This window comes from Astatotilapia calliptera, chromosome 4, assembly GCF_900246225.1.
Source record: "Astatotilapia calliptera chromosome 4, fAstCal1.2, whole genome shotgun sequence".
NCBI lineage: Eukaryota > Metazoa > Chordata > Actinopteri > Cichliformes > Cichlidae > Astatotilapia > Astatotilapia calliptera.
The window spans coordinates 1677972-1701023 of NC_039305.1; the positions used below are offsets into that span (position 1 = coordinate 1677972).

General features: G+C 41.2%; 2 protein-coding genes across 2 annotated transcripts; one reads left to right on the forward strand and one right to left on the reverse strand.

Moving 5' to 3' along the window:
• Window positions 1–1741: 1741 nt before the first annotated feature.
• LOC113020169 (heat shock 70 kDa protein 1) lies at window positions 1742–5194 on the reverse strand. Its single transcript, XM_026163913.1, has 2 exons — window positions 4779–5194; window positions 1742–3999 (listed from the first exon to the last, which is right to left on the reverse strand). The coding sequence occupies exon 2, from the start codon at window positions 3974–3976 to the stop codon at window positions 2054–2056; it is 1923 nt and encodes a 640-aa protein (XP_026019698.1). The 5' UTR covers window positions 3977–3999; window positions 4779–5194; the 3' UTR covers window positions 1742–2053.
• A 6600-nt stretch (window positions 5195–11794) lies between these two features.
• LOC113020170 (trypsin I-P1-like) lies at window positions 11795–18730 on the forward strand. The gene is made up of 6 exons (XM_026163914.1): window positions 11795–11851; window positions 15271–15291; window positions 15993–16155; window positions 16245–16510; window positions 17384–17526; window positions 18110–18730. The coding sequence occupies exons 1-6, from the start codon at window positions 11803–11805 to the stop codon at window positions 18377–18379; spliced, it is 912 nt and encodes a 303-aa protein (XP_026019699.1). The 5' UTR covers window positions 11795–11802; the 3' UTR covers window positions 18380–18730.
• The last annotated feature ends 4322 nt before the right edge of the window (window positions 18731–23052 follow it).

Sequence of the window (23052 nt, forward strand, 5' to 3'; positions counted from 1 at the left end):
TAATGGAGCACTGTAACAAAAAATAATTTCCCCCAGGGATTAATAAAGTATTCTGATTCTGATTCTGATGAGAGGTAGACTGGTGGGAAAAAAACATGCAAGGTGCAAAGGTGGCGAAAGTATATTGGTTTAAATACCTGGGGTCAACCATCCACAACAACAGAGAGTGCACAAGAGAGGTGAAGAAGAGAGTGCAGCCCGGGTGGAGTGGGTGGAGCCAACTGTCAGGCATGATGAGAAACAGAAGGAGAGCAGCAAGAGTGAAAGAGAAGGTTACAGGATAGTGATCTTCGGTCTGGAGATGGTGGCACTGATAAACAGACAGACAGAGCTGAACATGTTCAGATCTTACAATATAGAAAATATTTTGACCTTTCGTATTTTAGACATGTTAAAGATTGACCCATTTGCAGCCATTTCGGACTCTTGGTTCAGCAAAAGGAACATTCCAGTTGTGCCTAATCAGACTTTTTTATGCATTAAAAAGTAAAAATCATAATATTAGGCATTAAATAGTAACATTAAGCTGCAGTCCTCTGTCATAAATTTCCTCCAGTTACTCAGTATTTTCTCATCGACTTTCAATACAGGACATTTACTATCATTGTGGGTTACCAATGTCTTTATTCAGCTAAATTATGTAAGTAATATAAAATGTCTTGATTGATCTGTACTTATTTCTTCAGCTTGTGGCAGTTAGTCCTGTGCATACTTTTTTTTTCAATTTGTTCAAAATTAAAAGAAACCAATTTCACCGTACACTAATGAGAAAATTATGTGAGTTTGTCTTTACCGGGAAAAGAAAATGAGAGGTGGTGGCAGTATTGATTGTTGTGCATGAATGCTGTAAAGCTGCTCAGTTCTGATAAAAAAAAAAAAAAAGTGTCATTCAGGCTCTGAAAGGTGTTAAATAGTGACATCTGGTGGTATTTCTGCGTACTGCAGTGCCTGTTTTCATATATGCGGTGCCATGCGTTCTTGATTTATCCTTGTACAGAGATGGTTTCCTGATCCTCTTTTTACCTAAAGGCCTCAAACAGTTTGCACAAAAATTCAGTATTAATGATCTCTGGTCTAACCGGATGACAAAATTCAGATGGAGAAATGTTTCAAAATGCAGTGATATGTATGACAACATGGTAAATTAAACGAAGAAAAATATAAATGTATTTAATGACTGTTTTTATTGCAAAATCCAGCATTGCAAGAATATTAAAATTCATAAACACAAGTATAGCGGTTCCTTCACCTTTTCATTTACACATTATAAATAACAAAAACTAACATGAGGCCAATAGTTTGAAGTCAAAAGCTGTGTCCCAAAATGTCGGCTGCATCCTTCGGAGGACCCGGCCTTCGCGGTGTACGTGGGCCGGGTCCTTCGAAGACTGAGAAGGCCGGAAGTGCGAGGCTGTGAAATGGGACGGTCTAGCCTTGAGATTTGTGTCACCGCTGTGTCGGTGGAGTTTAATAAACTCGGCCGTCTGCTCCTTGCTGTCTAAACTATAACAGGACACTGGCGTAAATTCTCGACCGTCTCACACTTCTGTTTAATCAGTTTTCTGTTTGACGTTTATTCAGCTGTGAGAAAATCCCGGAGGAACCCAGTCGATGGATTATTAAAGTTTATTTAATCTAATAATCTAATAACTTTGATCAACCAAACCGATTTACTCCAGAACAAATAAAACACCCAAAAAAGGCAAACAATTACATTTTTAAGTTATCTGAGTGACTAATATATCATGTTTAACCTGAGTAGCAAAAGAGCGGGGGTCTGAAAACGATGAAGCCGGGAGTCCGCTGCCGGCTGGAGTGACCATTGAACCCCCCGGCCTGCTATCGAGCGGGTGGGTAACAGATGTCTCCGAAAACGTCGGCACACTTTTGCAAATATACGATTTCTTGATAAACCAAGCAGACATTTGTAATTTACACAGCTGCTTTCTCGCCTTAAAATATGTTAAAAGTTTATTTTGTGGCCCACAGCTAAAGAGTCTGATGTGAGTGTTCAACAGTCCCAGTGAGCTCAGAGTCCATCTTCAGGGCCTCTTTAGTCCACCTCCTCAATAGTGGGACCCTGGGAGCCGGCTCGTGCCTGCTCTCCACAGGTAGCACCAGTGGGCATCCCTCCCTGATACAGCTTGCTGATGATGGGGTTGCACACTTTCTCCAGCTCTTTCTGCTTGTGTTGGTACTCCTCTTTATCAGCCAGCTGGTTGTTCTCCAGCCAGGCGATGGCCTCATCACATTTCTCGACCACCTTCTTCTTGTCCTCCTCGCTAATTTTGCCCTTCAGGTTGTCGTCCTGCATGCTGCTCTTCATGTTGAAGGCGTAGGACTCCAGGGAGTTCTTGGTGGCGATTTTGTCCCTCTGAAGGTCGTCCTCGGCTTTGTATTTCTCTGCGTTCTGCACCATCCTCTCGATCTCTTCTTTGCTCAGTCGGCCCTTATCGTTGGTGATGGTGATCTTGTTCTCTTTGCCGGTGCTCTTGTCCACTGCAGACACGTTCAAAATGCCGTTGGCGTCAACGTCGAAGGTGACCTCAATCTGCGGGATGCCTCGCGGGGCGGGCGGGATCCCCGTCAGCTCAAACTTGCCCAGCAGGTTGTTGTCCTTGGTCATGGCTCTCTCTCCTTCGTAGACCTGGATCAGGACGCCGGGCTGGTTGTCGGAGTAGGTGGTGAAGGTCTGGGTCTGCTTGGTGGGGATGGTGGTGTTGCGTTTGATCAGGGCCGTCATAACCCCTCCGGCCGTCTCGATACCCAGGGACAGAGGCGCCACGTCCAGCAGCAGCAGGTCCTGAACGTTGCCAGAGGTGTCACCCGAGAGGATGGCGGCCTGGACGGCGGCGCCGTAAGCCACGGCCTCGTCTGGGTTGATGCTCTTGTTCAGCTCCCGGCCGTTGAAGAAGTCCTGCAGCAGCTTCTGGATTTTGGGGATTCGGGTGGAGCCTCCCACCAGGACGACATCGTGGATCTGTCCCTTGTCCAGTTTGGCGTCCCTCAGGGACTTCTCCACCGGCTCCAAGGTTCCCCTGAACAGGTCGGAGCATAGCTCCTCAAACCGGGCTCTGGTGATGGAGGTGTAGAAATCGATGCCCTCGTACAGAGAGTCAATTTCAATGCTAGCCTGAGTGCTGGATGACAGGGTGCGCTTGGCCCTCTCACATGCCGTGCGCAGCCTCCTCAAGGCTCTTTTGTTCTGGCTGATGTCCTTCTTGTGCTTCCTCTTGAACTCCTCCACAAAGTGGTTCACCATACGGTTGTCAAAGTCCTCTCCGCCCAGGTGGGTGTCTCCGGCCGTGGACTTCACCTCAAAGATACCGTCTTCGATGGTCAGGATGGACACGTCGAAGGTGCCCCCACCCAGGTCAAAGATCAGGACGTTCCTCTCTCCTGACTTGCCTTTGTCCAGACCGTAGGCGATGGCGGCCGCCGTGGGCTCGTTGATGATCCTCAGGACGTTGAGGCCCGCGATGGCGCCCGCGTCTTTAGTGGCCTGTCGCTGGGAGTCGTTGAAGTATGCCGGGACCGTGATGACAGCGTTGGACACCTTTTGGCCCAGGTAGGCCTCTGCGATCTCCTTCATCTTCACCAGCACCATGGAGGAGATCTCCTCGGGGTAGAAGGTCTTGTCCTCCCCTTTGTACTCCACTCCGATTTTGGGCTTCCCTCCATCTGAAATCACCTTGAAGGGCCAGTGCTTCATGTCCGCCTGCACCACAGGTTCATCAAACTTTCTTCCAATCAGCCTCTTGGCATCAAACACAGTGTTGCTGGGGTTCAGAGCCACCTGGTTCTTGGCTGCGTCCCCGATGAGCCTCTCGGTGTCTGTGAAGGCCACATAGCTGGGGGTGGTCCTGTTGCCCTGGTCGTTGGCGATGATTTCTACTTTCCCGTGCTGGAAAACCCCCACACAGGAGTAGGTGGTGCCCAGGTCGATGCCGATCGCTACGCCTTTAGCTGAAGACATCTTGATTACGTTGACTTAGTCTCCTAAAGAGGAGGCGAAAACATCAGAGAGGAACATTAACAAATACTGACAGAGGCAACAACAACTTCTGTTTATGGAGCGCTAAATTAAGTCAAACTATGGGTCCTTAAAATAACAAAGTTGTACAATTTGTGCAAATGTTGAGATTTTAAGTTTTAAATATAACTAAATTTTTTTAAATCATGCCTGCCTCTCGCCCTATGACAGCTGGGATAGGCTCCAGCGCCCCTGAAAAGGATAAGCGGAAGCGAATGGATGGATGGATTTTTTAAATCTTGCATTAAACATTGCTGCATTTAAAAATAAATCAGTACAGTCTTCCCTAGTCCAACTGAGTATATATTTATTATTGAATATGGTCTCGTGACTCTGCACGATTAATACTGTATTTTCTAGAAGGCAGCCATGATTTTAGGTGCTGGGTACAGATATAAATCCACCTCATGTCTAAACCTTATTTAAAAATCAGTAGATTTTTAAATAAGGTTTTATTTAAACATTTTTAAATCAAATACTGCAGTAGTTATCTTTTATAACTGACACTTTTCCAACACCGGAACAACACTGAAACACTTAAATAAAAAGTTAAAAAATAAAGCTTATTTCATAAAGATGTAGAGGAATTGTAATTTTTGAGTTTTCGTCCAGCCACTAATGAATGAAGCTTAATTAAATAAACTTTAAAAGTATCCCTGAACATTATATTTCTTAAGCCTAATATTTAAGAAACTAATTTCGTTGAACAGAACATTATTTCAAATAAACTATAAATGAAACTCACTCTCGCTGACAGATGAAGATCGTTTAGAAGATGAATGAAGCTCTTGTTCTTCTCCTCTGTAGCATTTGTCTCGTCCAGCTCCTGTCGGTGGTCTGATGTCAGGGTCTCTAACCGGCACAGTGACTTTATACGTTCCTCGCTGACTTCTCGTGAGTTCTCGAGCTTTCCCGTGACTCTCGTCCAATCACAGTGCTCCGCGGTGAGCTCTGCGTGGTGACGTCACCGGGAGAAGTTTCTACCAGCTTCTCCGAGAATCTCATAGAAGAAGGTCAGAACGTGGAAAAATGATAGATAGATAGAACAAATCTGAGTCAGCGGATGTGGGCAGGGGAAAAGGCTAAGTTCTGTAACTCTGAGTCACTAAACATGAAACAAAGCAAGGTTTTTCACCTTTGAATACGATATTATCACCATCATCGACTAAAATCCGTTTCGTTGCAGCGATAATTAACTAGAATTAACATAAATCCTTTAAAATTACACATTTTGGGATAAAGTTCGCTTGATAGAAGAAGAAAATCGCTGAAGTATAATTCATCTAAGCTCTCTCGGTGCAGTGAAACTGCCGTCTGCTCCTTGCTATCTAAATTATAACTATTTATAAATTATAAACTCTCGACCGTCTCACGCTTCTGTTTAATCAGTTTTCCGTTTGATGTTTATTCAGCTGTGTGAAAACCCTCCCGAGGGATTAATAAAGTTTTATTTAATCTAATCTAGTAACTTTAATCACAGCCAAACCGATTTACTCAGGGAAAAAAACACTGAAAAAAGTCAAACAATAACATGTATGAGTTATTTAAGTGACTTATATATAATGTTTAACCTGAGTAGCGAAAGTCCGCAGAGATTTGAAGACGATGTGACCGGAGTTTGCTGTTCTCCCCGGCTCAGATATCTGAAGTTTACATTCTCGCCTGAAAATGTGTTAAAAGTTTATTATGCGACCCAGAGAGAGTAATAAGAGCAATATTAAAGCTCAGTAGCTGCAGTAGTAGTAGCCATTGTTGGAAACTGGAATTGGCTGGGCCAATCTGGAATATGGTTTTTCAATTTTGTTGTCCGGGTGGAAAATCGGGAGAAATTCGGGAGAATGGTGGCTCCGGGAGATTTTCGGTAGGGGCACTGAAATTCGGGATTCTCCCGGAAAAATCGGGAGGGTTGGCATGTATGCAATATTTTTGACTATTTTAAAGAAAAAGCAGTAAAGATGAAAAGAATTAGAAAGAAAGAAATAACACATAAAAATGTTTGTGACTATTCTGTGAGGTAAGTGGTGGAAGAAAAAAGTTTGATTACGAGTTAATAAACAGAAATATATAAAATGCAACTTTACAGGTTAAAATCAAAGAACTATTTCACTCGGAGGTGTTATTCTCATTTCATTCCACTAGATGTCACCAAAGTAAGGTTTAAATCAACAGAGAGCAGGAAGTAAGGACTGCGGTCAGAGAGGAATGATCCAGGGGCGGTTTTAGCCCATTTTAATCAAAATTCATCAAAGCACCCCCAAAGATTTCTTACTTTTTTGACAATATTTGGTACAGGATAGTGTCATATTTTTTGTGTGATACACTACAAAAATATAGAAACTTGGTTGAGATATTTTAACAACAAAGATACCCCCCCCCCCCTCCCAAAATGGTTTGTTCCAGCTCTCCCCTGCTCTGGCTCTAGCTACTGCCAGAGCGATGGCGGCTGAGACGCAGCAGAGGGAGGTGGAAGAGCCTGGCTTAAAACAGGACATGTTAGCTGCCTTTAACCTTGCGTTACTCTTTGTACAGTTGGTAGGAGTCAGACCATGTTTCTTTTAGCTGAAAAACATGACACCAGGTAACCTGCAGTGTGGGAAACGTGTTTCCCCACGATGTTTGCTGCCCTACAATCCGTCCTGCTCTGTAGTGAAATCAGTGATATTTGACCGTCCTGTTGCTCCCATTGAAATGTATACAGCCTATTTAAAATCTAAAACGTAACATTGTCTGTAGCCTGCTGTTGTTACCACTGTCCTGTTTGAAAAGGAATGAGAGAAGCTGCTTATTTTGTCATATGTGCCGATATTAAACCCAAGGTACTAACTAGCTAACTGACTGGATTCCCATTAACCTTATAACTGCTGTTGTTTGTGTGTGTGTGTGTGTGTGTGTGTGTGTGTGTGTGTGTGTGTGTGTGTGTGTGTGTGTGTACAGTGAGACAGCCAGGTTCATAATGGATATAAGGGCGGAAGGTCAGGAAGAATGAGGTAAGGAAACAGACAGGGAGCAGTGACAGGCACAGCAGAAACTCTTAAACTGCTTGAGAGAGTTGATCACCAAACAGTGACAGATTTGCCAACATCAAGCTGAGGCAACGTTAAAATAAAATAAAAAATCTGCAGAGCCATATTAGTATCTGCAGTAAAGATCTTTTCATACATTGTACCATAGGCATAGTTGCCTCCATTTTTATAATTTCTTTATTAATATTTTGTACATTTCAAGGACTCTTCTATTTTTGGAGTGTATTTTTATGTATCTGTATTATATTATACATACACATTAAAAGCTCACTATGAGCATCATTCATTATTCTCCCCAGTAATTAAGGTTAGGATGTATTTTTATTCCGATCCATTCTTCTTTTGCAGCATTTAAATAACCTTTATCAGATTTGATGGTTTTGTTAAAAACTTTTCAAAAAAGCGTTTTGCTTTTCTTTCACAAATGTGGGTTTAGAATTTTTTTTTTTAGAATTGAGTATCGATTTATTGATTAGTATTCAAATATCTCGGTGAAAACAGAATAAAGATCTACCACAAAGCAAGAAACCACGAGACAAGGCTAATCAAAAGGTACTGGCTGAAGCATGTGCTTATTAAATTGTGTTAAAATGTACAAAGCAGTGATGTCATGTTTTGTGACGAGGACCCAGGCACAGAGAGACTTGATGAATTTAAGAATCTTATGATTTAATAAAGAAATTTGCAGACTTGCACAGAGATTGTAAAATTATGATGACTGATAACGGAGACGAAGACAACAGACGATGAGGACAGAGAGGAACAGAGGGAACTCGGGACAACTGGAGACATTTAAAGATGCAGGGACTGACAGAGACAGGGAAAACGTCTCATCGTGATGAGTAAAGTTGAGCTTGCCTGGCTGAGCAGCTCTCTGGGTGCTCAGCACCCCCAAAGCTCTGATCCTAGAATCGCCCCTGGAATGATCTGCTGCTGGGAGGAGCTGATCAAATCAGAAGGAATCACATCCATGTCTGTCCTGGGACGGGGTGATGGTGCAGGAGCATGAGAGCATCTACAACGACTACTGACTGAACCTGAAGACAAACACAGAGGTTGTATAGAACAAGAGTAAAATCTGCTGAGGCACACAAACTGACTACAAGACACAGAGGAGGCAGAAAACTGAACCCAGGGAAATAATCAAACCAACACCATGAACAGAAACTAGAACACAAAAACAATTACACTCCAAATGCAAGGTTACCTGAAAAGGGGGATGGACCATAGTGCAATTCGTCCTGATTGGTGATTGGTCAAAAGTCTAGAGTGAAAGAAGGGGACTTCTGATTGGTCAAAAATGTGCAATGAAGAACACTTCTGTTCTTCATTTGGTCCGTTGTCTTTTTTTCTTTATCAGGTGATGTTTCCAGCTCCTGATGCCTGGACTGCTGTCTGTGGTCTTCAGCGTGTTATTTATTGACACAACAGTAAGCGTTATCAGTGTATATACAATAAAAGCATCTAGTTTTTACTCCAACGTTGATGAGGATTTTTCTTTGGCTCTTGTGAACCAAGAGGTTGGAAAATCCCCTGAAATTACTCTTGACATTTGCACGAAGAGTCAGTGTTGGACTTTGCTGCTGCGTCGGGTCCCTTTGTCAAAGGGGAAAGAGTTTTAAAATCAGTGCAAAGTTGCTATGAGAGATGTTTTGTATTTGAAGAGGGGTCACTGAATAGTTGATTATGAAAATGGTGTGATCATACACCATGGCTTTCACAGTCACTAGATCTCAACCAGGACTATCTGGGGGAAACTTGCCTGACATAAGAGATGGATAATAGCTCTGTTGGTGTTTCTGAATCAATTCCAGGAAACACTGAAGCTGTTGGGAGGCATTTGTTGTACAATTACTTCAAAAACCGGTGTTTGCCACCTGCTTGTACACATTGCTTCTTTGTTTCTGGTCTGTTGTCTGAGCCTGTTGGTAGAAAACACTGTTTGTGTGTAACTTAATAAAAAACATATCAAACATGTTTCTCTCTATAGATTTTATTTATTTATACGTGTATGTTTTGTCAGTGACTTCGGATCTTTGTGATGCTGATTCAAAGAAGGTCAGTGAGTCTAAGGCAGATTGAAGCCCAACTTAGGCGTTCATTAAGCGAATCCACAACTCAGTTACTGTAACACAGGACACTTTATTAAAGTGGATGAAACAGGAATACAGGAAAACAGCACTGCAGGGTCGTCAGTCAGTGAACTTGATTATGAATGTAATGCGAGGAGCTTTACAAATTCAAAGTGCCTGTCGGCTGCGCTGGAATCATACACGTTACCATCAACAATATCATCGTGAATGTTACACGGAAAGTTTACAACGAGCAACATGTACTGAAAATAGCCGTACACGGGTAAATCTGCCCAGTGTGATATTAAATATATGATACACTTCATAAATCTCACATCATTTGTCATGAGCCACCAAAAGCACCACTGAGCACTGCTGATGTGAAGGCGCGTGGACTCTGCTCCATGAAGCTTCTGTGCGTCGGTGAAGGCAGCGACTCGGCTGAGCAGGTTCGTCTCTTCCAGCTCCAGACTTTGCTTATGGGAAGCTCATGTGTTTCGAAACACCGCGATCACGTGACCACAACCAAACCAGGTGTTGTACCTGCTGCTACGATAAGGCCAGGACAACGATTCACATTTTGTATCACACACAGTCATTTGGGCCGGGCCTTGTAGTTACTGGATGAGTGCTTTGATTGATGCCACTCATTGTTTTTGCTGTGGATTGTGATGACTAGTATAGATTATTCAGTCAGTCAACAGACTCCAGTAAATATATTGATATATAAATAACATAAATATCTCACTGGAATGATTAACAGCGTATAGATGAGAGAAAGAGAGACAGGTGGATGAGCTCCATCCTCTCCTATCAGCAGAGAGCGAGAGCTGCAAATTCATTAGTGTCAATAAAAAGTTTTTCTCTGCTCAACAGAAGTTCTCAGCTCTGACTCCGTCTGTTCGCTACCTTTTTCTACTTTCAACAGAAAACTGTATTTGCTGCATTAGATGACATCATCCTCACAACAACACACGCCACCATGAAGAGTATATTCATACTGTCAACAGAGAAACACTCATTAATTACAGGCAATCTTTTTCTTAACATATTTTCTTGGCAGATGAGTTTTGTCTTTCCTTCTTTCGTTCCCCCGACGTGTCTGTTGTGAATATTTCATAAACAACAGCAGTTGTGCTGGGACGGCACGACCAAAGCTCCAGTCTCAGTAAAACATCATGTAGGTGTTACAGGACAAAGCATCGCTCAGGAAAGTTTATTCATGGTTACAGGTAAAGATGTGACGATTGGTCAGAATCAGCCCCTGAAAATGTGATTAATTTGACCTTTTTATTTAAAAAAAAACAAATGTTGTCAGTTTTTAAAATTTAAATATACATGGTTAGGTAAACTAAAAACTGATCATCCTGTTGGATCATCGCTGGCCTGACGTGAGAATCATAGTTACTGACAGTCTGGCATAAAAAGAGCTCACCTGCATCACTGTTTCACAGAAAAGCATCCTCGAGATGTAGAGATAACAAACTGGCAGCAGGAGTCACAGCAGAGATGGTTTCAGATTGTTCTGGCACAAAAGCTTCGTATGTTTCAGTGTTTCACTACCTTTATCTCCTGGGAAACGAAAGTCCAGAAACGTAATTCAATACACAAGCGAACGAACACAGGCATGACGAACAGAAACAGAAGCTCTGACAGGGAACAAAGGAAACCACAGGCTGTATGTACACGGACACAACGAGGACTAACCAGGAGCCTGGAACAAAAACTGCTGAAACTAATCAAGACAAGTAAATAAGACTAAATACAAGACACAAGAAACAAATGATGACCAAAACCAGACAGGAAGTAACTAAATCAGGAAACCTCCAACTTCACACAGGACTTCACCTCTAATATACAACGGCAACCAAGAACTCACGACAGAGGATCAATAAACGATCAATCATTAAGCTCAGAATCAAAAAAGAAAATACTTCATAATAACAGAACCTTAAAGTCCAAGCCGAGCATGGCCATCGCGGAGCTTTGGCTGCTCCGTGTGTCTCACATCACTTCCATGAATGAGATCTCACTGAAACGATTTGCATCTCCATCGCCCTGCACCGATCTCTCCATCAGCGTCACATCTGACTTTACAATTGGTCTGTGGTCTCAGGTGCAGCGTTAAGGCCAGCACAGTCGTTAGTAACTGGGGCAGAGGTCGATCGGTGCGGAATGAAATATAAAATATAAATATAAAGAAAAGTGTTTGTGACTTTATTTGTCGGTGAAGGTTCTCAGTCATCCAGGTCATCGTCGTCGAAGGAGCTCTCTTTCCTTAGACGACTTTATTTGTCAGAAGAAGAGTGAACATAAAAATCTAAGTAATAATATTTGTAAAATAAAATACAGAAATGCTTTTAATATTTGACATATTTTGTTGGCAAATTAATAAAAATGAAACCATTTTCACAGGAAAACTGGTGGAAAATCTGTATGAATGTAAACATATCAATAAAAACAAATCAGGACAACAACATTAGCACCGTGAGCAGTGCGGTCTGTTTGCATCTGTGTTTGCTTTTGGTTTCAGAAGAAGAAGGTGTGTCAGGTGTGTTTGTGGCGTGTGCTCAGCTGACTGACGGTCAGGTATGATGCAGGCGGTCACGCCCTCGTGCTTTACAGACTCCTGCCGTTGGAGTTGGGAGACACTTTGAGAAGAGACTCTGTGGGGATGGAGCTGTTTTCATGTGGAGCCCTGCTGTTGGCCTTAACGCTTACAGGTGAGTCTCACCTGAGATTTAAGACTCACAATCTCATTTATTTTGCAATTTAAATGATGATACAAAGAAATTCGGCTCGTCTCTTTTTACAAAATTGTAATAATTTACAATATTGTAAGTTATAAATGGCCGTGGACACATTTGTTCAGGTTGTAACATCAAACAAAATTAAAAGTCTGCTTTTAAATCTGTAAATTTCCTGTTTTCACTGCTACACGAACACGAACATCCAGACGAGTCAGTTTGACTCCGTGTTTCTCAGAGACCTGAGCCGGGCTCTTGTGCTGCTTTTACTGCTCATTACAGAACAATACAACAAGCTGACTCATGATTACCAGAAATAAATGAACAAATGAAAAGAGCCACAACAATACCAGCTTCAACAACCTGAGATCTTAAAGTTAGAAGGATCGTTTTAATACTTTGTACTTTATTTCACTAAATTCAGAGATAAATGTTAAATGTATAAAGTTTAGAAGGATGTGAAACATCACAAATTTACTCAACTACTAAAATTAACAATTCATGTACATGGAAATGTCTCAGCATCAATAAAAAGCATACAATTTGTATTGCTGTAGTTTATCCTTCTGCTCACACGTTTACAGGTTTTTTTTTAATGTAAGTTCTCAGTAAAAGTATCTTTTAAATATCTGAACCCTTCCTCCACTTCACTGCTGACAGTTCCTGCTCTCAGGCGACTGTCCTGTAAGAGATCTGTGGTAGTTTCAATTGGCAGTCATGGGAGTGAATTCTTGTAAACTGTACCAGTTTGAAGATAAGATTTTACAGACCCCACGGCTCAGGTACAGATAACAGAAGAATGCAAAGAGTGCACCAGAATATAAACTCAAGAAATACAAAATAAGATAATCCAGTATATACAACGGTAGGTTCTATGAATGTGTTATGGATAAAGGGTCGTGGAAATATGCAAAGAATAAGTCAAATATTTTGACGTTTACATTTAGGTCGGCACGTGGCTTCTGACAGGAATATTTGGGGCTATTTTGGTGTAAATACTGAAAACTGCAGTTCTCTATTTGCTTGAGGCATCGAGTCAGTCCCACAGACAACTGTAGCCTTTAGATGTGTTTTCTTAAAGTGAGGGCTGCTGTGAGTGATGGATACAGACAGCACGGCTGCTAGCTGTCGGCTACCGTTTGCCTTCACTTTAGTTAGTTATTCTTCGAAGATCGTTGTGTGAAGCTAGCCGAACAAAGCAGAATAAGAGGAAGTGAAATAAAGTTCACCCGCAGGAAACAATCTTGTGAACTTTGTCCTCTTTCAGTCTGAACAGAAACCATCAGGAACTAATTAATATGTTCAAGGTTCAAGGTTCTTTATTTGTGACATACATAGTTATACAAGTATAACACACAGTGAAATGTAGCGGGGGGGTGTAGAGGAAGAACATTATATATATATAGTATATACACTGGGTGAATGTGCAGTAGTAGCAGCAAGCAGGTGAATTCTGTACATTAATATGAATAGGCATCTGACTATTTTACAGGATAGACAATATAAGCATATTTAAAATTAAAGGAATTGAAATGTACATTGTGCCTTGGTTTAGTGTCTGGAAGAGTCCTGTCTCAGTCAATTATAGATGATGTGAGAGGGCGGGTGTGTGTGTTTCGGGCACGGATGGCTTGGGGATAGAAGCTCCTCTTGAGTCTCTCTGTCCTTGCCCGGAAGATGCGGAACCTTCTACCAGATTGTCATAGTGATGATGCCAGAGCACATTGTGTACATAACTATGAGATGCCCGCATGCACTGGTAGCATCGGGCACACTGAATGAGTTTCTAAAGCGTGATGACAGCGCCGCTGTGCTTTACTGATGGTGACAGTCAGCTGCTCAGCCCTGAGGGCCTGATGGATGGGGGCTTCCTCATCTCTGTCGAGGACTGAAAGTTGATTCCAATAAAAGTTTTTAAGAGTATTTTAATTTAACATTAATTACAAAACAAGGAGAAATCAGCTGAGAAAAACAAACAAACATGATCACGCCATCATGACTTCATCATAAAATAATAAAACAGATCGTCCCTGTAATCATTTAAAACATAAAAAGCAACAAAAGCGTGTTTTCCTGCTTCCTCTTACATCACAGGTCAGAGTTCAGACGGAGTCAAGCTGTGAGTAAAGAACAGCTTTAATTCATCAAATAATGCAGTTCAGTAATAATAAAAATAATACATTTTATTTTAGACATGATTTAAAAGAATCTTCCTGCTAAAACATTAAAAGGAACCAGAAAAGTGCTTTCACCATAAAGTTCTTTGGTTTTCTCACATCATGCTTTTAGACTGTAGAAGCTCCGATGTTCCCGACGTGTCCCACAGAACAAACAAATTCTTGGAAAAGAAAACATGATGTCAGCTGCTCATTTAAGAGCTGTAGACTAAAGTAAACAAGTCAAAGAGCTTTGAAGTCATACAGGTTAAAGGAGCTTCAGGTCACGTCAAAGCTTTTTTCGGTTTAAAAAAACCAGGCTGGCCGGTTTGATTCTCGGTGTCCTGCTGATGATTCATACTGAGGTATCGACACGTGGGTGGGTTTTACCTTTCACTGAACGCTCTCGTCTCAGAGGGCGTTCTCTCACACAGGTTGGATCAGAAACAATAATTATGTCACTGCAAGCAGAAATCAGCCATGGTTACACTAGCATGGACCCCATATCGGTATAGACCGAGCATCACTGGTAAAAACCATATGACCATAAAAACAGGAAGTACTGTAGAGAAAAAACACCGACTATGGAAATACAAAAGTTAATTGAAAGCTTTATTTAAACTTTTGTATTTCAGTGATGTGTTAAATGTGACATTTCCAGGGTCGTTCTCCTCTTAACACCACGCTGGTGAACAAAGTGTTTATTCAACGACTTCCTGTTGGGTTCGCAGATGAGTAAAAAAAGAAAGAGTTGCCCATGTCGGCCTGCAATGAGATCGAGTTTTTCATTCTTTAAATTTAATGTTTTTGTTGACAGTCTTTTAAAATCTCCACAATGACAGGAAGTAGCTGATTTCCCTCTGAAATTTAATGAAGCATAAAGCAGAATGTTTTGTAAATGTTCGCATTCAAAAGTAGGCTGGTAATAGGGCTATTTGTTGTCAGTCAAACCATCAACCGTGGAAAGATAAAATCTTTAATGCCGCGCTTCTTCATACCACAACCTCTCCGTACATTCGTGTTCTTACTGTGGCCTCCTGATATGTCCTGTCTTTCAAGATCATCGTTTTCTTGTCTCAGACAAAGACAAAGACATCGTTTCCGTCTTTTGTTTGGCTTCGTGCCGCACATTCCAGCCCCACCCAGAAACTCCAACAGCACGTTAAGAACAACCAGCCTGTTCAGTCCACGGAGATCTAACAAATACATCATGTCTCTGTCTCTATTGTCTCTAAACAGGAAGCAACGCACAGCTCGATGGTGAGCACACACACACACACACACACACACACACACACACACACACACACTCACACACACACACACACACACACACACACACACACACACACACACACACACACACACACTCACACACACACACACACACACACACACACACACACACACACACACACACACACACACACACACGGCTATAAACTGTGTTTTCTGAACACTGTAAACCAAGTTTAGAGGCAGCAGAGGAGTTTCTAATAAATAAAATGCAGATTGAATTTCTTTTACTGAGATGCAGTTTGGGACAAATGGCCAGGACACAAACCTTGCAATATAGTAGGTAATAGTAATGGATAAGAACATGTATGAATAAAATGCTTTTCAGCTGTATTATTCTCAGGGTTTTTTTTTCCTTGCACGGCAGTTCTTCATCGTTAAACAATAAGAACAAGTATTCTGATGTCCCGTATTCCTCTATTCATTATGAAGAGGAATTTGAAATACACTAAGTTTTGATTTTGAATTTTCCAAAGTCTCTTAAGATGTTCCTGAAATTTGGGCTCATTGAAACGGGACAGACTGATGAGCTTTCATTTGTTGACCTCTGGATTCACTCGTGCTTTGTTTATGGGCCGACACGGCGTTATCTGGTCTGAAGCTGCTCTCCAGCTTTGAACGTTTGAGAGTAATTTTTCTTTGTGCATAAATGTCTTTGCCTACAGTTTGTGGACAAGCTCCACTTAACACCAAGATTGTAGGAGGCCAGGATGCTCCTGCGGGAGCGTGGCCCTGGCAGGTCAGTCTGCAAGCATCCGGTCGCCACTTCTGCGGAGGCTCCCTGATCAACAATGAATGGATCCTGACTGCTGCCCACTGTTTCCCCAAGTAAGCTCTCACCCTGTCATATGACCCACCCTCTTCACCTGTCAACTATCAATTAAGCACTAACAGTCAGTACTTCTTGCTATTTTCAGCACCCCATCAAGACTGACTGTTCACCTCGGATACGAGTCACTGCAAAGCACTAATACTAATGGGGTTTCCCGGTCAGTGTCACGGATAATCATACATTCACAATACAACTCCAACTCCAACGACAATGACATCGCACTGCTGCGGCTGTCCTCAACTGTTGACTTCACGGACTACATCCGACCTGTGTGTCTGGCGGAGGAGGGCAGCGTCTTCCCTGCAGAGACGACCACCTGGGTCACCGGCTGGGGCGACATCCGAGACGGCGGTAAGAACTGGAGCAGCGACAGTTACTAACCTTTACTGTTATAGTCGGATTATGATCATACTCAGCTTCTGCTTTTCTTCATTTCCTGGCGTATCCATGTGATCTTAATGAGGTCAGTGTTTGCGGTAACTCCTGTGCGCCAAAACTCTTTAGAGCAGTTTTTTCCTACTCTTGGATCTTTATGATGCAGTTGACAGCTGATATGCTTAAGGCTTGAAAGCTCACCTCTGGTGCGAGCAAACATTTGCTCATGGCGCTCCAAAATTGCTGTCAAGGCGGCGAGGATAGGAGCAGAAGCTGCTGGGTCTGCTGAGTCCATTTCATTGGCTGGATGATTCTGTCACATTCAGGGGAGGAACCAAGCACAGAGCAGAGTTCAATACAAGGAATGATCTTATTTATATAATCACCAAGTGGAGATATATACAGTGGGGGAATTGCGGGGTCCAAGGGAAAAATCTAATTTACACTCGCCCTCCTCTTCACTCAAATTCACACAGCGGGTACCCACGCAGGGTCCGGGAAAAGAGCAGGTGTGTGAGCCAAGGGCGGGAGCCCGTAATGAGCTCCGCCCCGGCGGGGAGGTGAGAGGAGAAAGTAAACAGAAACACATGTGGCCTTGTGGAGCCGTCCGGGCAGACACGGGACCATGACATTAGGTCTCTGACTTTGCAGGAAATGTAAGTAAATACATTTTGAAGAGCAACTCTGAGGCTAACTAAAACAGCAAGTTTAACAGAAGTGAGTGAATGAGTGTACACAGGCTACAACTCTAACGATATCAAAGATAAATATATGTCAGTATCCAAGCATCTTCTTCACACGTGGTGGATTCATGCCTCAAACTGCACATTTCTGTTTGGTTTTTTTCAGTTTCCCTTCCTTCCCCTGGGACTCTACAGGAGGTGAGCATCCCTATCGTGTCCAACACCGACTGTAACGATGCCTACAATGGTAGAATCACAAGCAACATGATGTGTGCTGGCGTGACTCAGGGAGGAAAGGACTCCTGCCAGGTGAGTGTGGGTCCATGTGAACACCTACAAATGAGTCTGAAGCCACGACGTAAAGCACCAATCACAACGCAGACAGTGGAACCTCTGAAGGACCCAAAATATGAAACATGTATTTGTTCACACTTTTGTCGTACTGTGAAGATCAGTTTGACTTGACTGAGTTTGTGTCCAGATGTTTTCATCACATTGAAAAACTGGCTCAACTTAAACTGTCTGAGGAATTGGAGTATTTTAAAGTTATTAACATAAATTAGATAAATGAAATTAAGTGTAAATGCTAAAAAACAGCGTAAAAAACTATGTTATATAAAAATGAACACAGTAACAAGAACTACAACAATGTTTACCATTGATTGATTGGTAATTGATTTATTTATCTTTTTCATACAGAATTTAACATTTGTGCTTTTTTTGGTGAAAATTGTGTCTCGCAAATGTTAGCAAATTCATTTGGCAGACTGATATTTACACACACACACAATTATACAAATATAATATTGTCACTTTTGAACAGATGTAAATATATCCATATATGCATCCACATGGCTGCTGGTGCTATAACCACCATGTCTGGTGTGTGCAGGGTGACTCTGGAGGCCCACTGGTGGTTAAAAACAGCTCCGTTTGGGTCCAGGCTGGAGTGGTGAGCTTTGGGATAGGCTGCGCTCAGCCCAATTTCCCAGGAGTCTACACTCGGGTATCACAGTACCAGTCCTGGATCAACAGACAGATCACCTCCAACCAGCCGGGCTTCATCACCTTTGTGCCCTCCTCGGCTCACTTCATCTACCTCTCAGTTCCTCTGCTGCTCTCCCTCCTCCCCATCCTCTTCTCTCGCTTTGTCCTCTCATAGGAATGCATCATTTCTGCTGAACATCACTGGAAAAACTGTATTTTCATCATCAGTTTCTCAGACAACAGAAAAATGTTCCCTGAAGGCTCAAAAGTTCACACTTGTTTCCAGTTCACTTTGCTGTTTTGATAACATTAGACAAACCGGGAATCCTGGGAATGTTTGGTTTTATTTCTGTTTGTCAAGTCATTAAAACAGCTTAAAAAACAACAAATCCCCCCCCAAAAAGATTGATTACTTCCTTTAAAAACAATGCTTACATGAACTTAACTGCAGAATAATGACCCTTAAACTTTTAAGTATCACTGATTAACAATGCATATTTATAAAAAATAAAATATTTTACGTCAATAGAGCCTGAGCACTGTTGTAAATACATTTATTTTGAAAAAGAAAATCAGTCTTTAAATGATTTCAAAGAACAATTTGAAAAAAGCTTTAGCAGAATTATTTTATATTTGATTAATGTTTTCGTTGAATTAAAACTGTGCCATCCATCACTTTCTATTTATATATATATATATATATATATATATATATATATATATATATATATATATATATATATAGCAAATAATAATTTAATTTAAAAACCCCAGTATGATAGACTACATCAAAAGGAAGAAATTAGCAATGCCGTATAATAACTACAACAACTCTTATCTTGAATATGTTTGGATAAAACACTGGTGTAAAAAAAACTATTAAGATTAAGATTTTAAAATATATTTTCACAATTTAAAGACAGAATATATCAAATATAAAATGATAAAATGACATTTTAAAATGTAACATTTAAAAAAATCTTATTGTTGTATTATTTGATTTTTAGAATTTAATATATAAAATCAACCAATGATTATATTTGGAATAATAATATTAACAATAATAATAATAATGGATTGCATTTATAAAGCGCTTTACAATACCACTTTTGATCCACTCTCACATTCACGCCCTGGTGGAGGCAGCTTGTAGCCACAGCTGTCCTGGGGCAGACTGACAGAGGCGAGGCTGCCATGTCGGCCCCTCTGGGGCACATTCTGAAACGATTTAATTCACTTTCATCTTATTTGGTAATTGGCCTGTATTTGTATAGCGCTTTACGTCATCCACACATTCACACACTATTTACATTGTGCTCAATCAAACACGGACTGTCTCAGAGCAGTCGAAGCAGAGAGAAACACTCGGAGACAGCGAGGAGGAAAAACTCTAAATATGAAGGAATCTCAGACAGAACCAAGCTGATCTCAGACCTGCACAAACACAAATCAGTCTTTGTACAACCATGATGAAGAAACTAAAGCCATTTTATTGACTTTATTATCTCTTTTCATCTCTCTTTTTGTTGATTAACATTAATGTTTTAAAATGTTTGAGCCAAGTGCCAGTAACTGTGATTTTCTGTTTAAGTCCAATAAACAGGAGGAATATTTACTATTATTAACTTTTGCACATCTTATTAAAATAATCGGGGATATTTGTGTGGCCTGTGTTTAAACCTGCTGCTGTTTGTTTGGTATGTTAGTGAAAAACTGTCTGGCGTGATATCTGTGCTCTTTTATTCTATTGAATAAAACATATTTTCCTAACGTGCAGGATTCTGTGTGCAGCTGTAAAATAATGTATTGTAATCATTTCATTCTGCATGATAATCGAGAGGATGTGGGACTTTGGCCTTCATCAGACTAACTAATGTTACCTCGGAAACAAAGTCGACCATTGGTGACATCATCATGTGAGCGGCTCCTTAGATAAAACCTCACCCATCATAAAGTGACGTGCAGCAGCAACAGTAACCAAAAAGTAGTGGCTGACCCTGAGCTGTGCTCCGCCTCCCTCAGTGTTTCAGTTTTGCAACTCATGACAGTCACAGTAACTACAGTCAGAGGAGGAAGATGCTTCCACTGAACACAGCTAAGCCCACACTGCCACACACCCGCTATGTGTGGAACCAATTTTTAGTGAACCCTCGTTTTTCAACATGAGGCCCTGTGGCCAGAATTGGCCCCGCAAAGCCTCTTGGGAAGGACGCTGCTATCTTGAGAAAATGTGAAGCAAAGCATCAATTTTGGAGTTTAACGGCATTTTCATGCATTTCACAGTTCCTTCCATGCAGGCATTCATACATGTCACACAGTTACATGACCGAAAAGTTGCTGTTTTGTTTGTTTGTTTTTTAGACCATGGGTCTAAAAAGAAAAACAACAACAATAAAAAATAAAATAAAATTGTGAATCAAGAAAAGCTTTCTGGGCAGCTGTCAGAACTTTATTAATAATTTCACACATTTCTGCATCATGTGGAAAAACTGGGACACACTGATGAAATGATGTTTGTCAAACGGAGACATGTGAGGGATTAAATGTGCAGTGAAACGTCATCACACTGGCAGGAAGAGGAAAGCATCACTCGCCCAGCGAGCGTCAGCTGACTGGGTCCTCCATGTTAAATGAGTTGAACCTCTCTCTGCAAGTAAGATACAGCTGCTGACCTCAATCTGAAGTAAGGCTGCAGCTGTCCATTATTTCAGTGTAATCCATCGATTATTCCATCGATTAATTGAGGAATCAAATAAGAAATGCTTTTGTGTTATTAATGAGCAATATAGGATTATCAGAGGACAAAACGCAGGTCTTTGAAAATGAACTTCTAACTGGTTTCCAATTTAAAAGTTTAACTGAAAATAAAATCTTTCAAAACATGCTTTGATTGTATGTACATGTCATATTAAAATAACATTTATTCTTTTAAAGAATTTTTTAAAATGAATACAGTATTTTATATTATTTGACTTTTAATCTGAAAAATGTTGTGAAAACCCTAACATTGGTCTAGTACACCTCACGACTCTCCCTGTTTGCTGCTTCCGTGTAAATATGCCGTCATTGAGCTGTATCATCTAAACATGAATCAGCTTTAATAAGCTCCTGGAGCCTGGTGCAGATGTTTCTCTGTAACAAACAGCGGTGGATGGAAGTTTGTTTTCCTTCATGTCGGACTTTGTTCATCGGCTGCTTTGATGAAGGACGCGCGGCAGTTTTTCCCAGTAAAGGTTTTAATGGTGATCACAGGAACAACTGCTGTTTTCTTCCACCACACCTGAGTTTACCTGTTGTAAAAGGCTCCGCCTCTTTGCTGTTCTCGGTGTGTACTTGTTAAAGACTTGTTAAACTGTGGGTTTTTGTGTGGCCTTCATACTTTGATACCGTCTGTGGCTCCCTGTTAAATAAACTGTTTGATGTTTTGCAGATCATCAAAATCAGATAAATGTCATTATCGATCACAGAGCTGTGAAAATGTGTCTGAAATGTCTCTGAGTCTATTCAAGAAGCTCCACACAGAAAGATCAAATGTCGTTTCGAGTGGTTAATCACATTAACAGCAGTTCTTTATGGGTCCAAGCTGCAGGGACTCCATCAGGGTCCTGATGAGGTGAAAGGTCACGTATGACTGTGCTGATTTATGATTGGCTGGTTATTTTGCTCTGATTTGTTTTGTTTTTTTTCTATTGGAAAGCTGCTGTCAGCAGGGAGAGGCGCTGCCAGGTGTTTTTGTAGATATAATCACAGTTTCTGTCTGTCCACGGCAGGTTATGAAGGTACGAAGATGTTTAGATGACGTATGGCCCTCTCTGCTGGCCGTTAGCAGAGGTTGTCGAGTTGTTGAATCAATAAGCAGAGTGAGAAACAGAAAAGCCTCTGTGTTGACTGCAGCCTGGAGGCAAGATGCACGTCTTCCTGTGAGCACGCAGGTGAACACTCCTCTGCATTTCCTTCTTTCTCTGCAGTTTTACTTTCACTCTTCTTTTCTTTTACTTTTCTTTTATATTTCCAATTTTTCTTCATTTAACAGACTTTGTTCTTCTGCAGCTCGCATCATTTTAAGGAAGATGTTTCTGTTGGTCCTCAAAGATTTTAACTTTCATGGATGTTTCAGCTGTGTGATGACGACAGGCCTCACCTGCCCATCAAGTGCTCATCGCTCAATTTTTCATTCGTGTCCGAGTCTCTGAAACGGTGCTGCGTATAAAAATGTCTGTAACTGCTGAACATTTGTGTTAAAGCTCTGAAGCTGAAGGTCTGAACTTTAATCGCATCCTGAGTGTAAAACTCAAAAGCTGTCCCTGTCCACACATTCATGGCTCTGACTGCACTTACAGTCCTGAGTTTAATTTGCAAGCTAAGACTCTAGAAATCCTTTTATTTATTTGAGTATAATAAATATACATTCCTCTGTCATCAGTACAGCTACATGTTGTTTAACTCATTTAAATAAATAGTGACATGGTAATAAATATAGAATTATGGTTCTTGCTTTGGTTTTGTATCCTAACAAGTTTGACTCTGAATCATGAGACATTTCAACTGATGTGTAATGTGTTTAATTTCATTCTGAACAGGCGGCTGATGTTTAAATACTGCAGTCTGTATTTATCAGATGTAAAGCAGGTGTATTGGAACAACACAATACAAGAAATACAAAATGCAAATGAGCAGCCAGCAGGAAACAGATTATAGAGGAAGAAATTGGAGGCGTGCAGTCGATGGTTAGGTCTCAGATTAGAAAGCAAATTTTTTGTTTAGTCAAACAAGAATGCAAATAGATGTGCTGCAGTTTGTGCTGTTTTGCATGAGAGCAGCAACAAACAGCAGGACTTTATCAAGGCC

Coding starts and splice junctions, on each gene's coding strand:
- LOC113020169 (XM_026163913.1), bottom strand. CDS start 3,976: ATGTCTTCAGCTAAAGGCGTAGCGATCGGCATCGACCTGGGCACCACC.
- LOC113020170 (XM_026163914.1), top strand. CDS start 11,803: ATGGAGCTGTTTTCATGTGGAGCCCTGCTGTTGGCCTTAACGCTTACA. Junction 11,852..15,270: donor GTTGGCCTTAACGCTTACAG/GTGAGTCTCACC, acceptor GTCTCTAAACAG/GAAGCAACGCACAGCTCGAT. Junction 17,527..18,109: donor GAGGAAAGGACTCCTGCCAG/GTGAGTGTGGGT, acceptor TGGTGTGTGCAG/GGTGACTCTGGAGGCCCACT.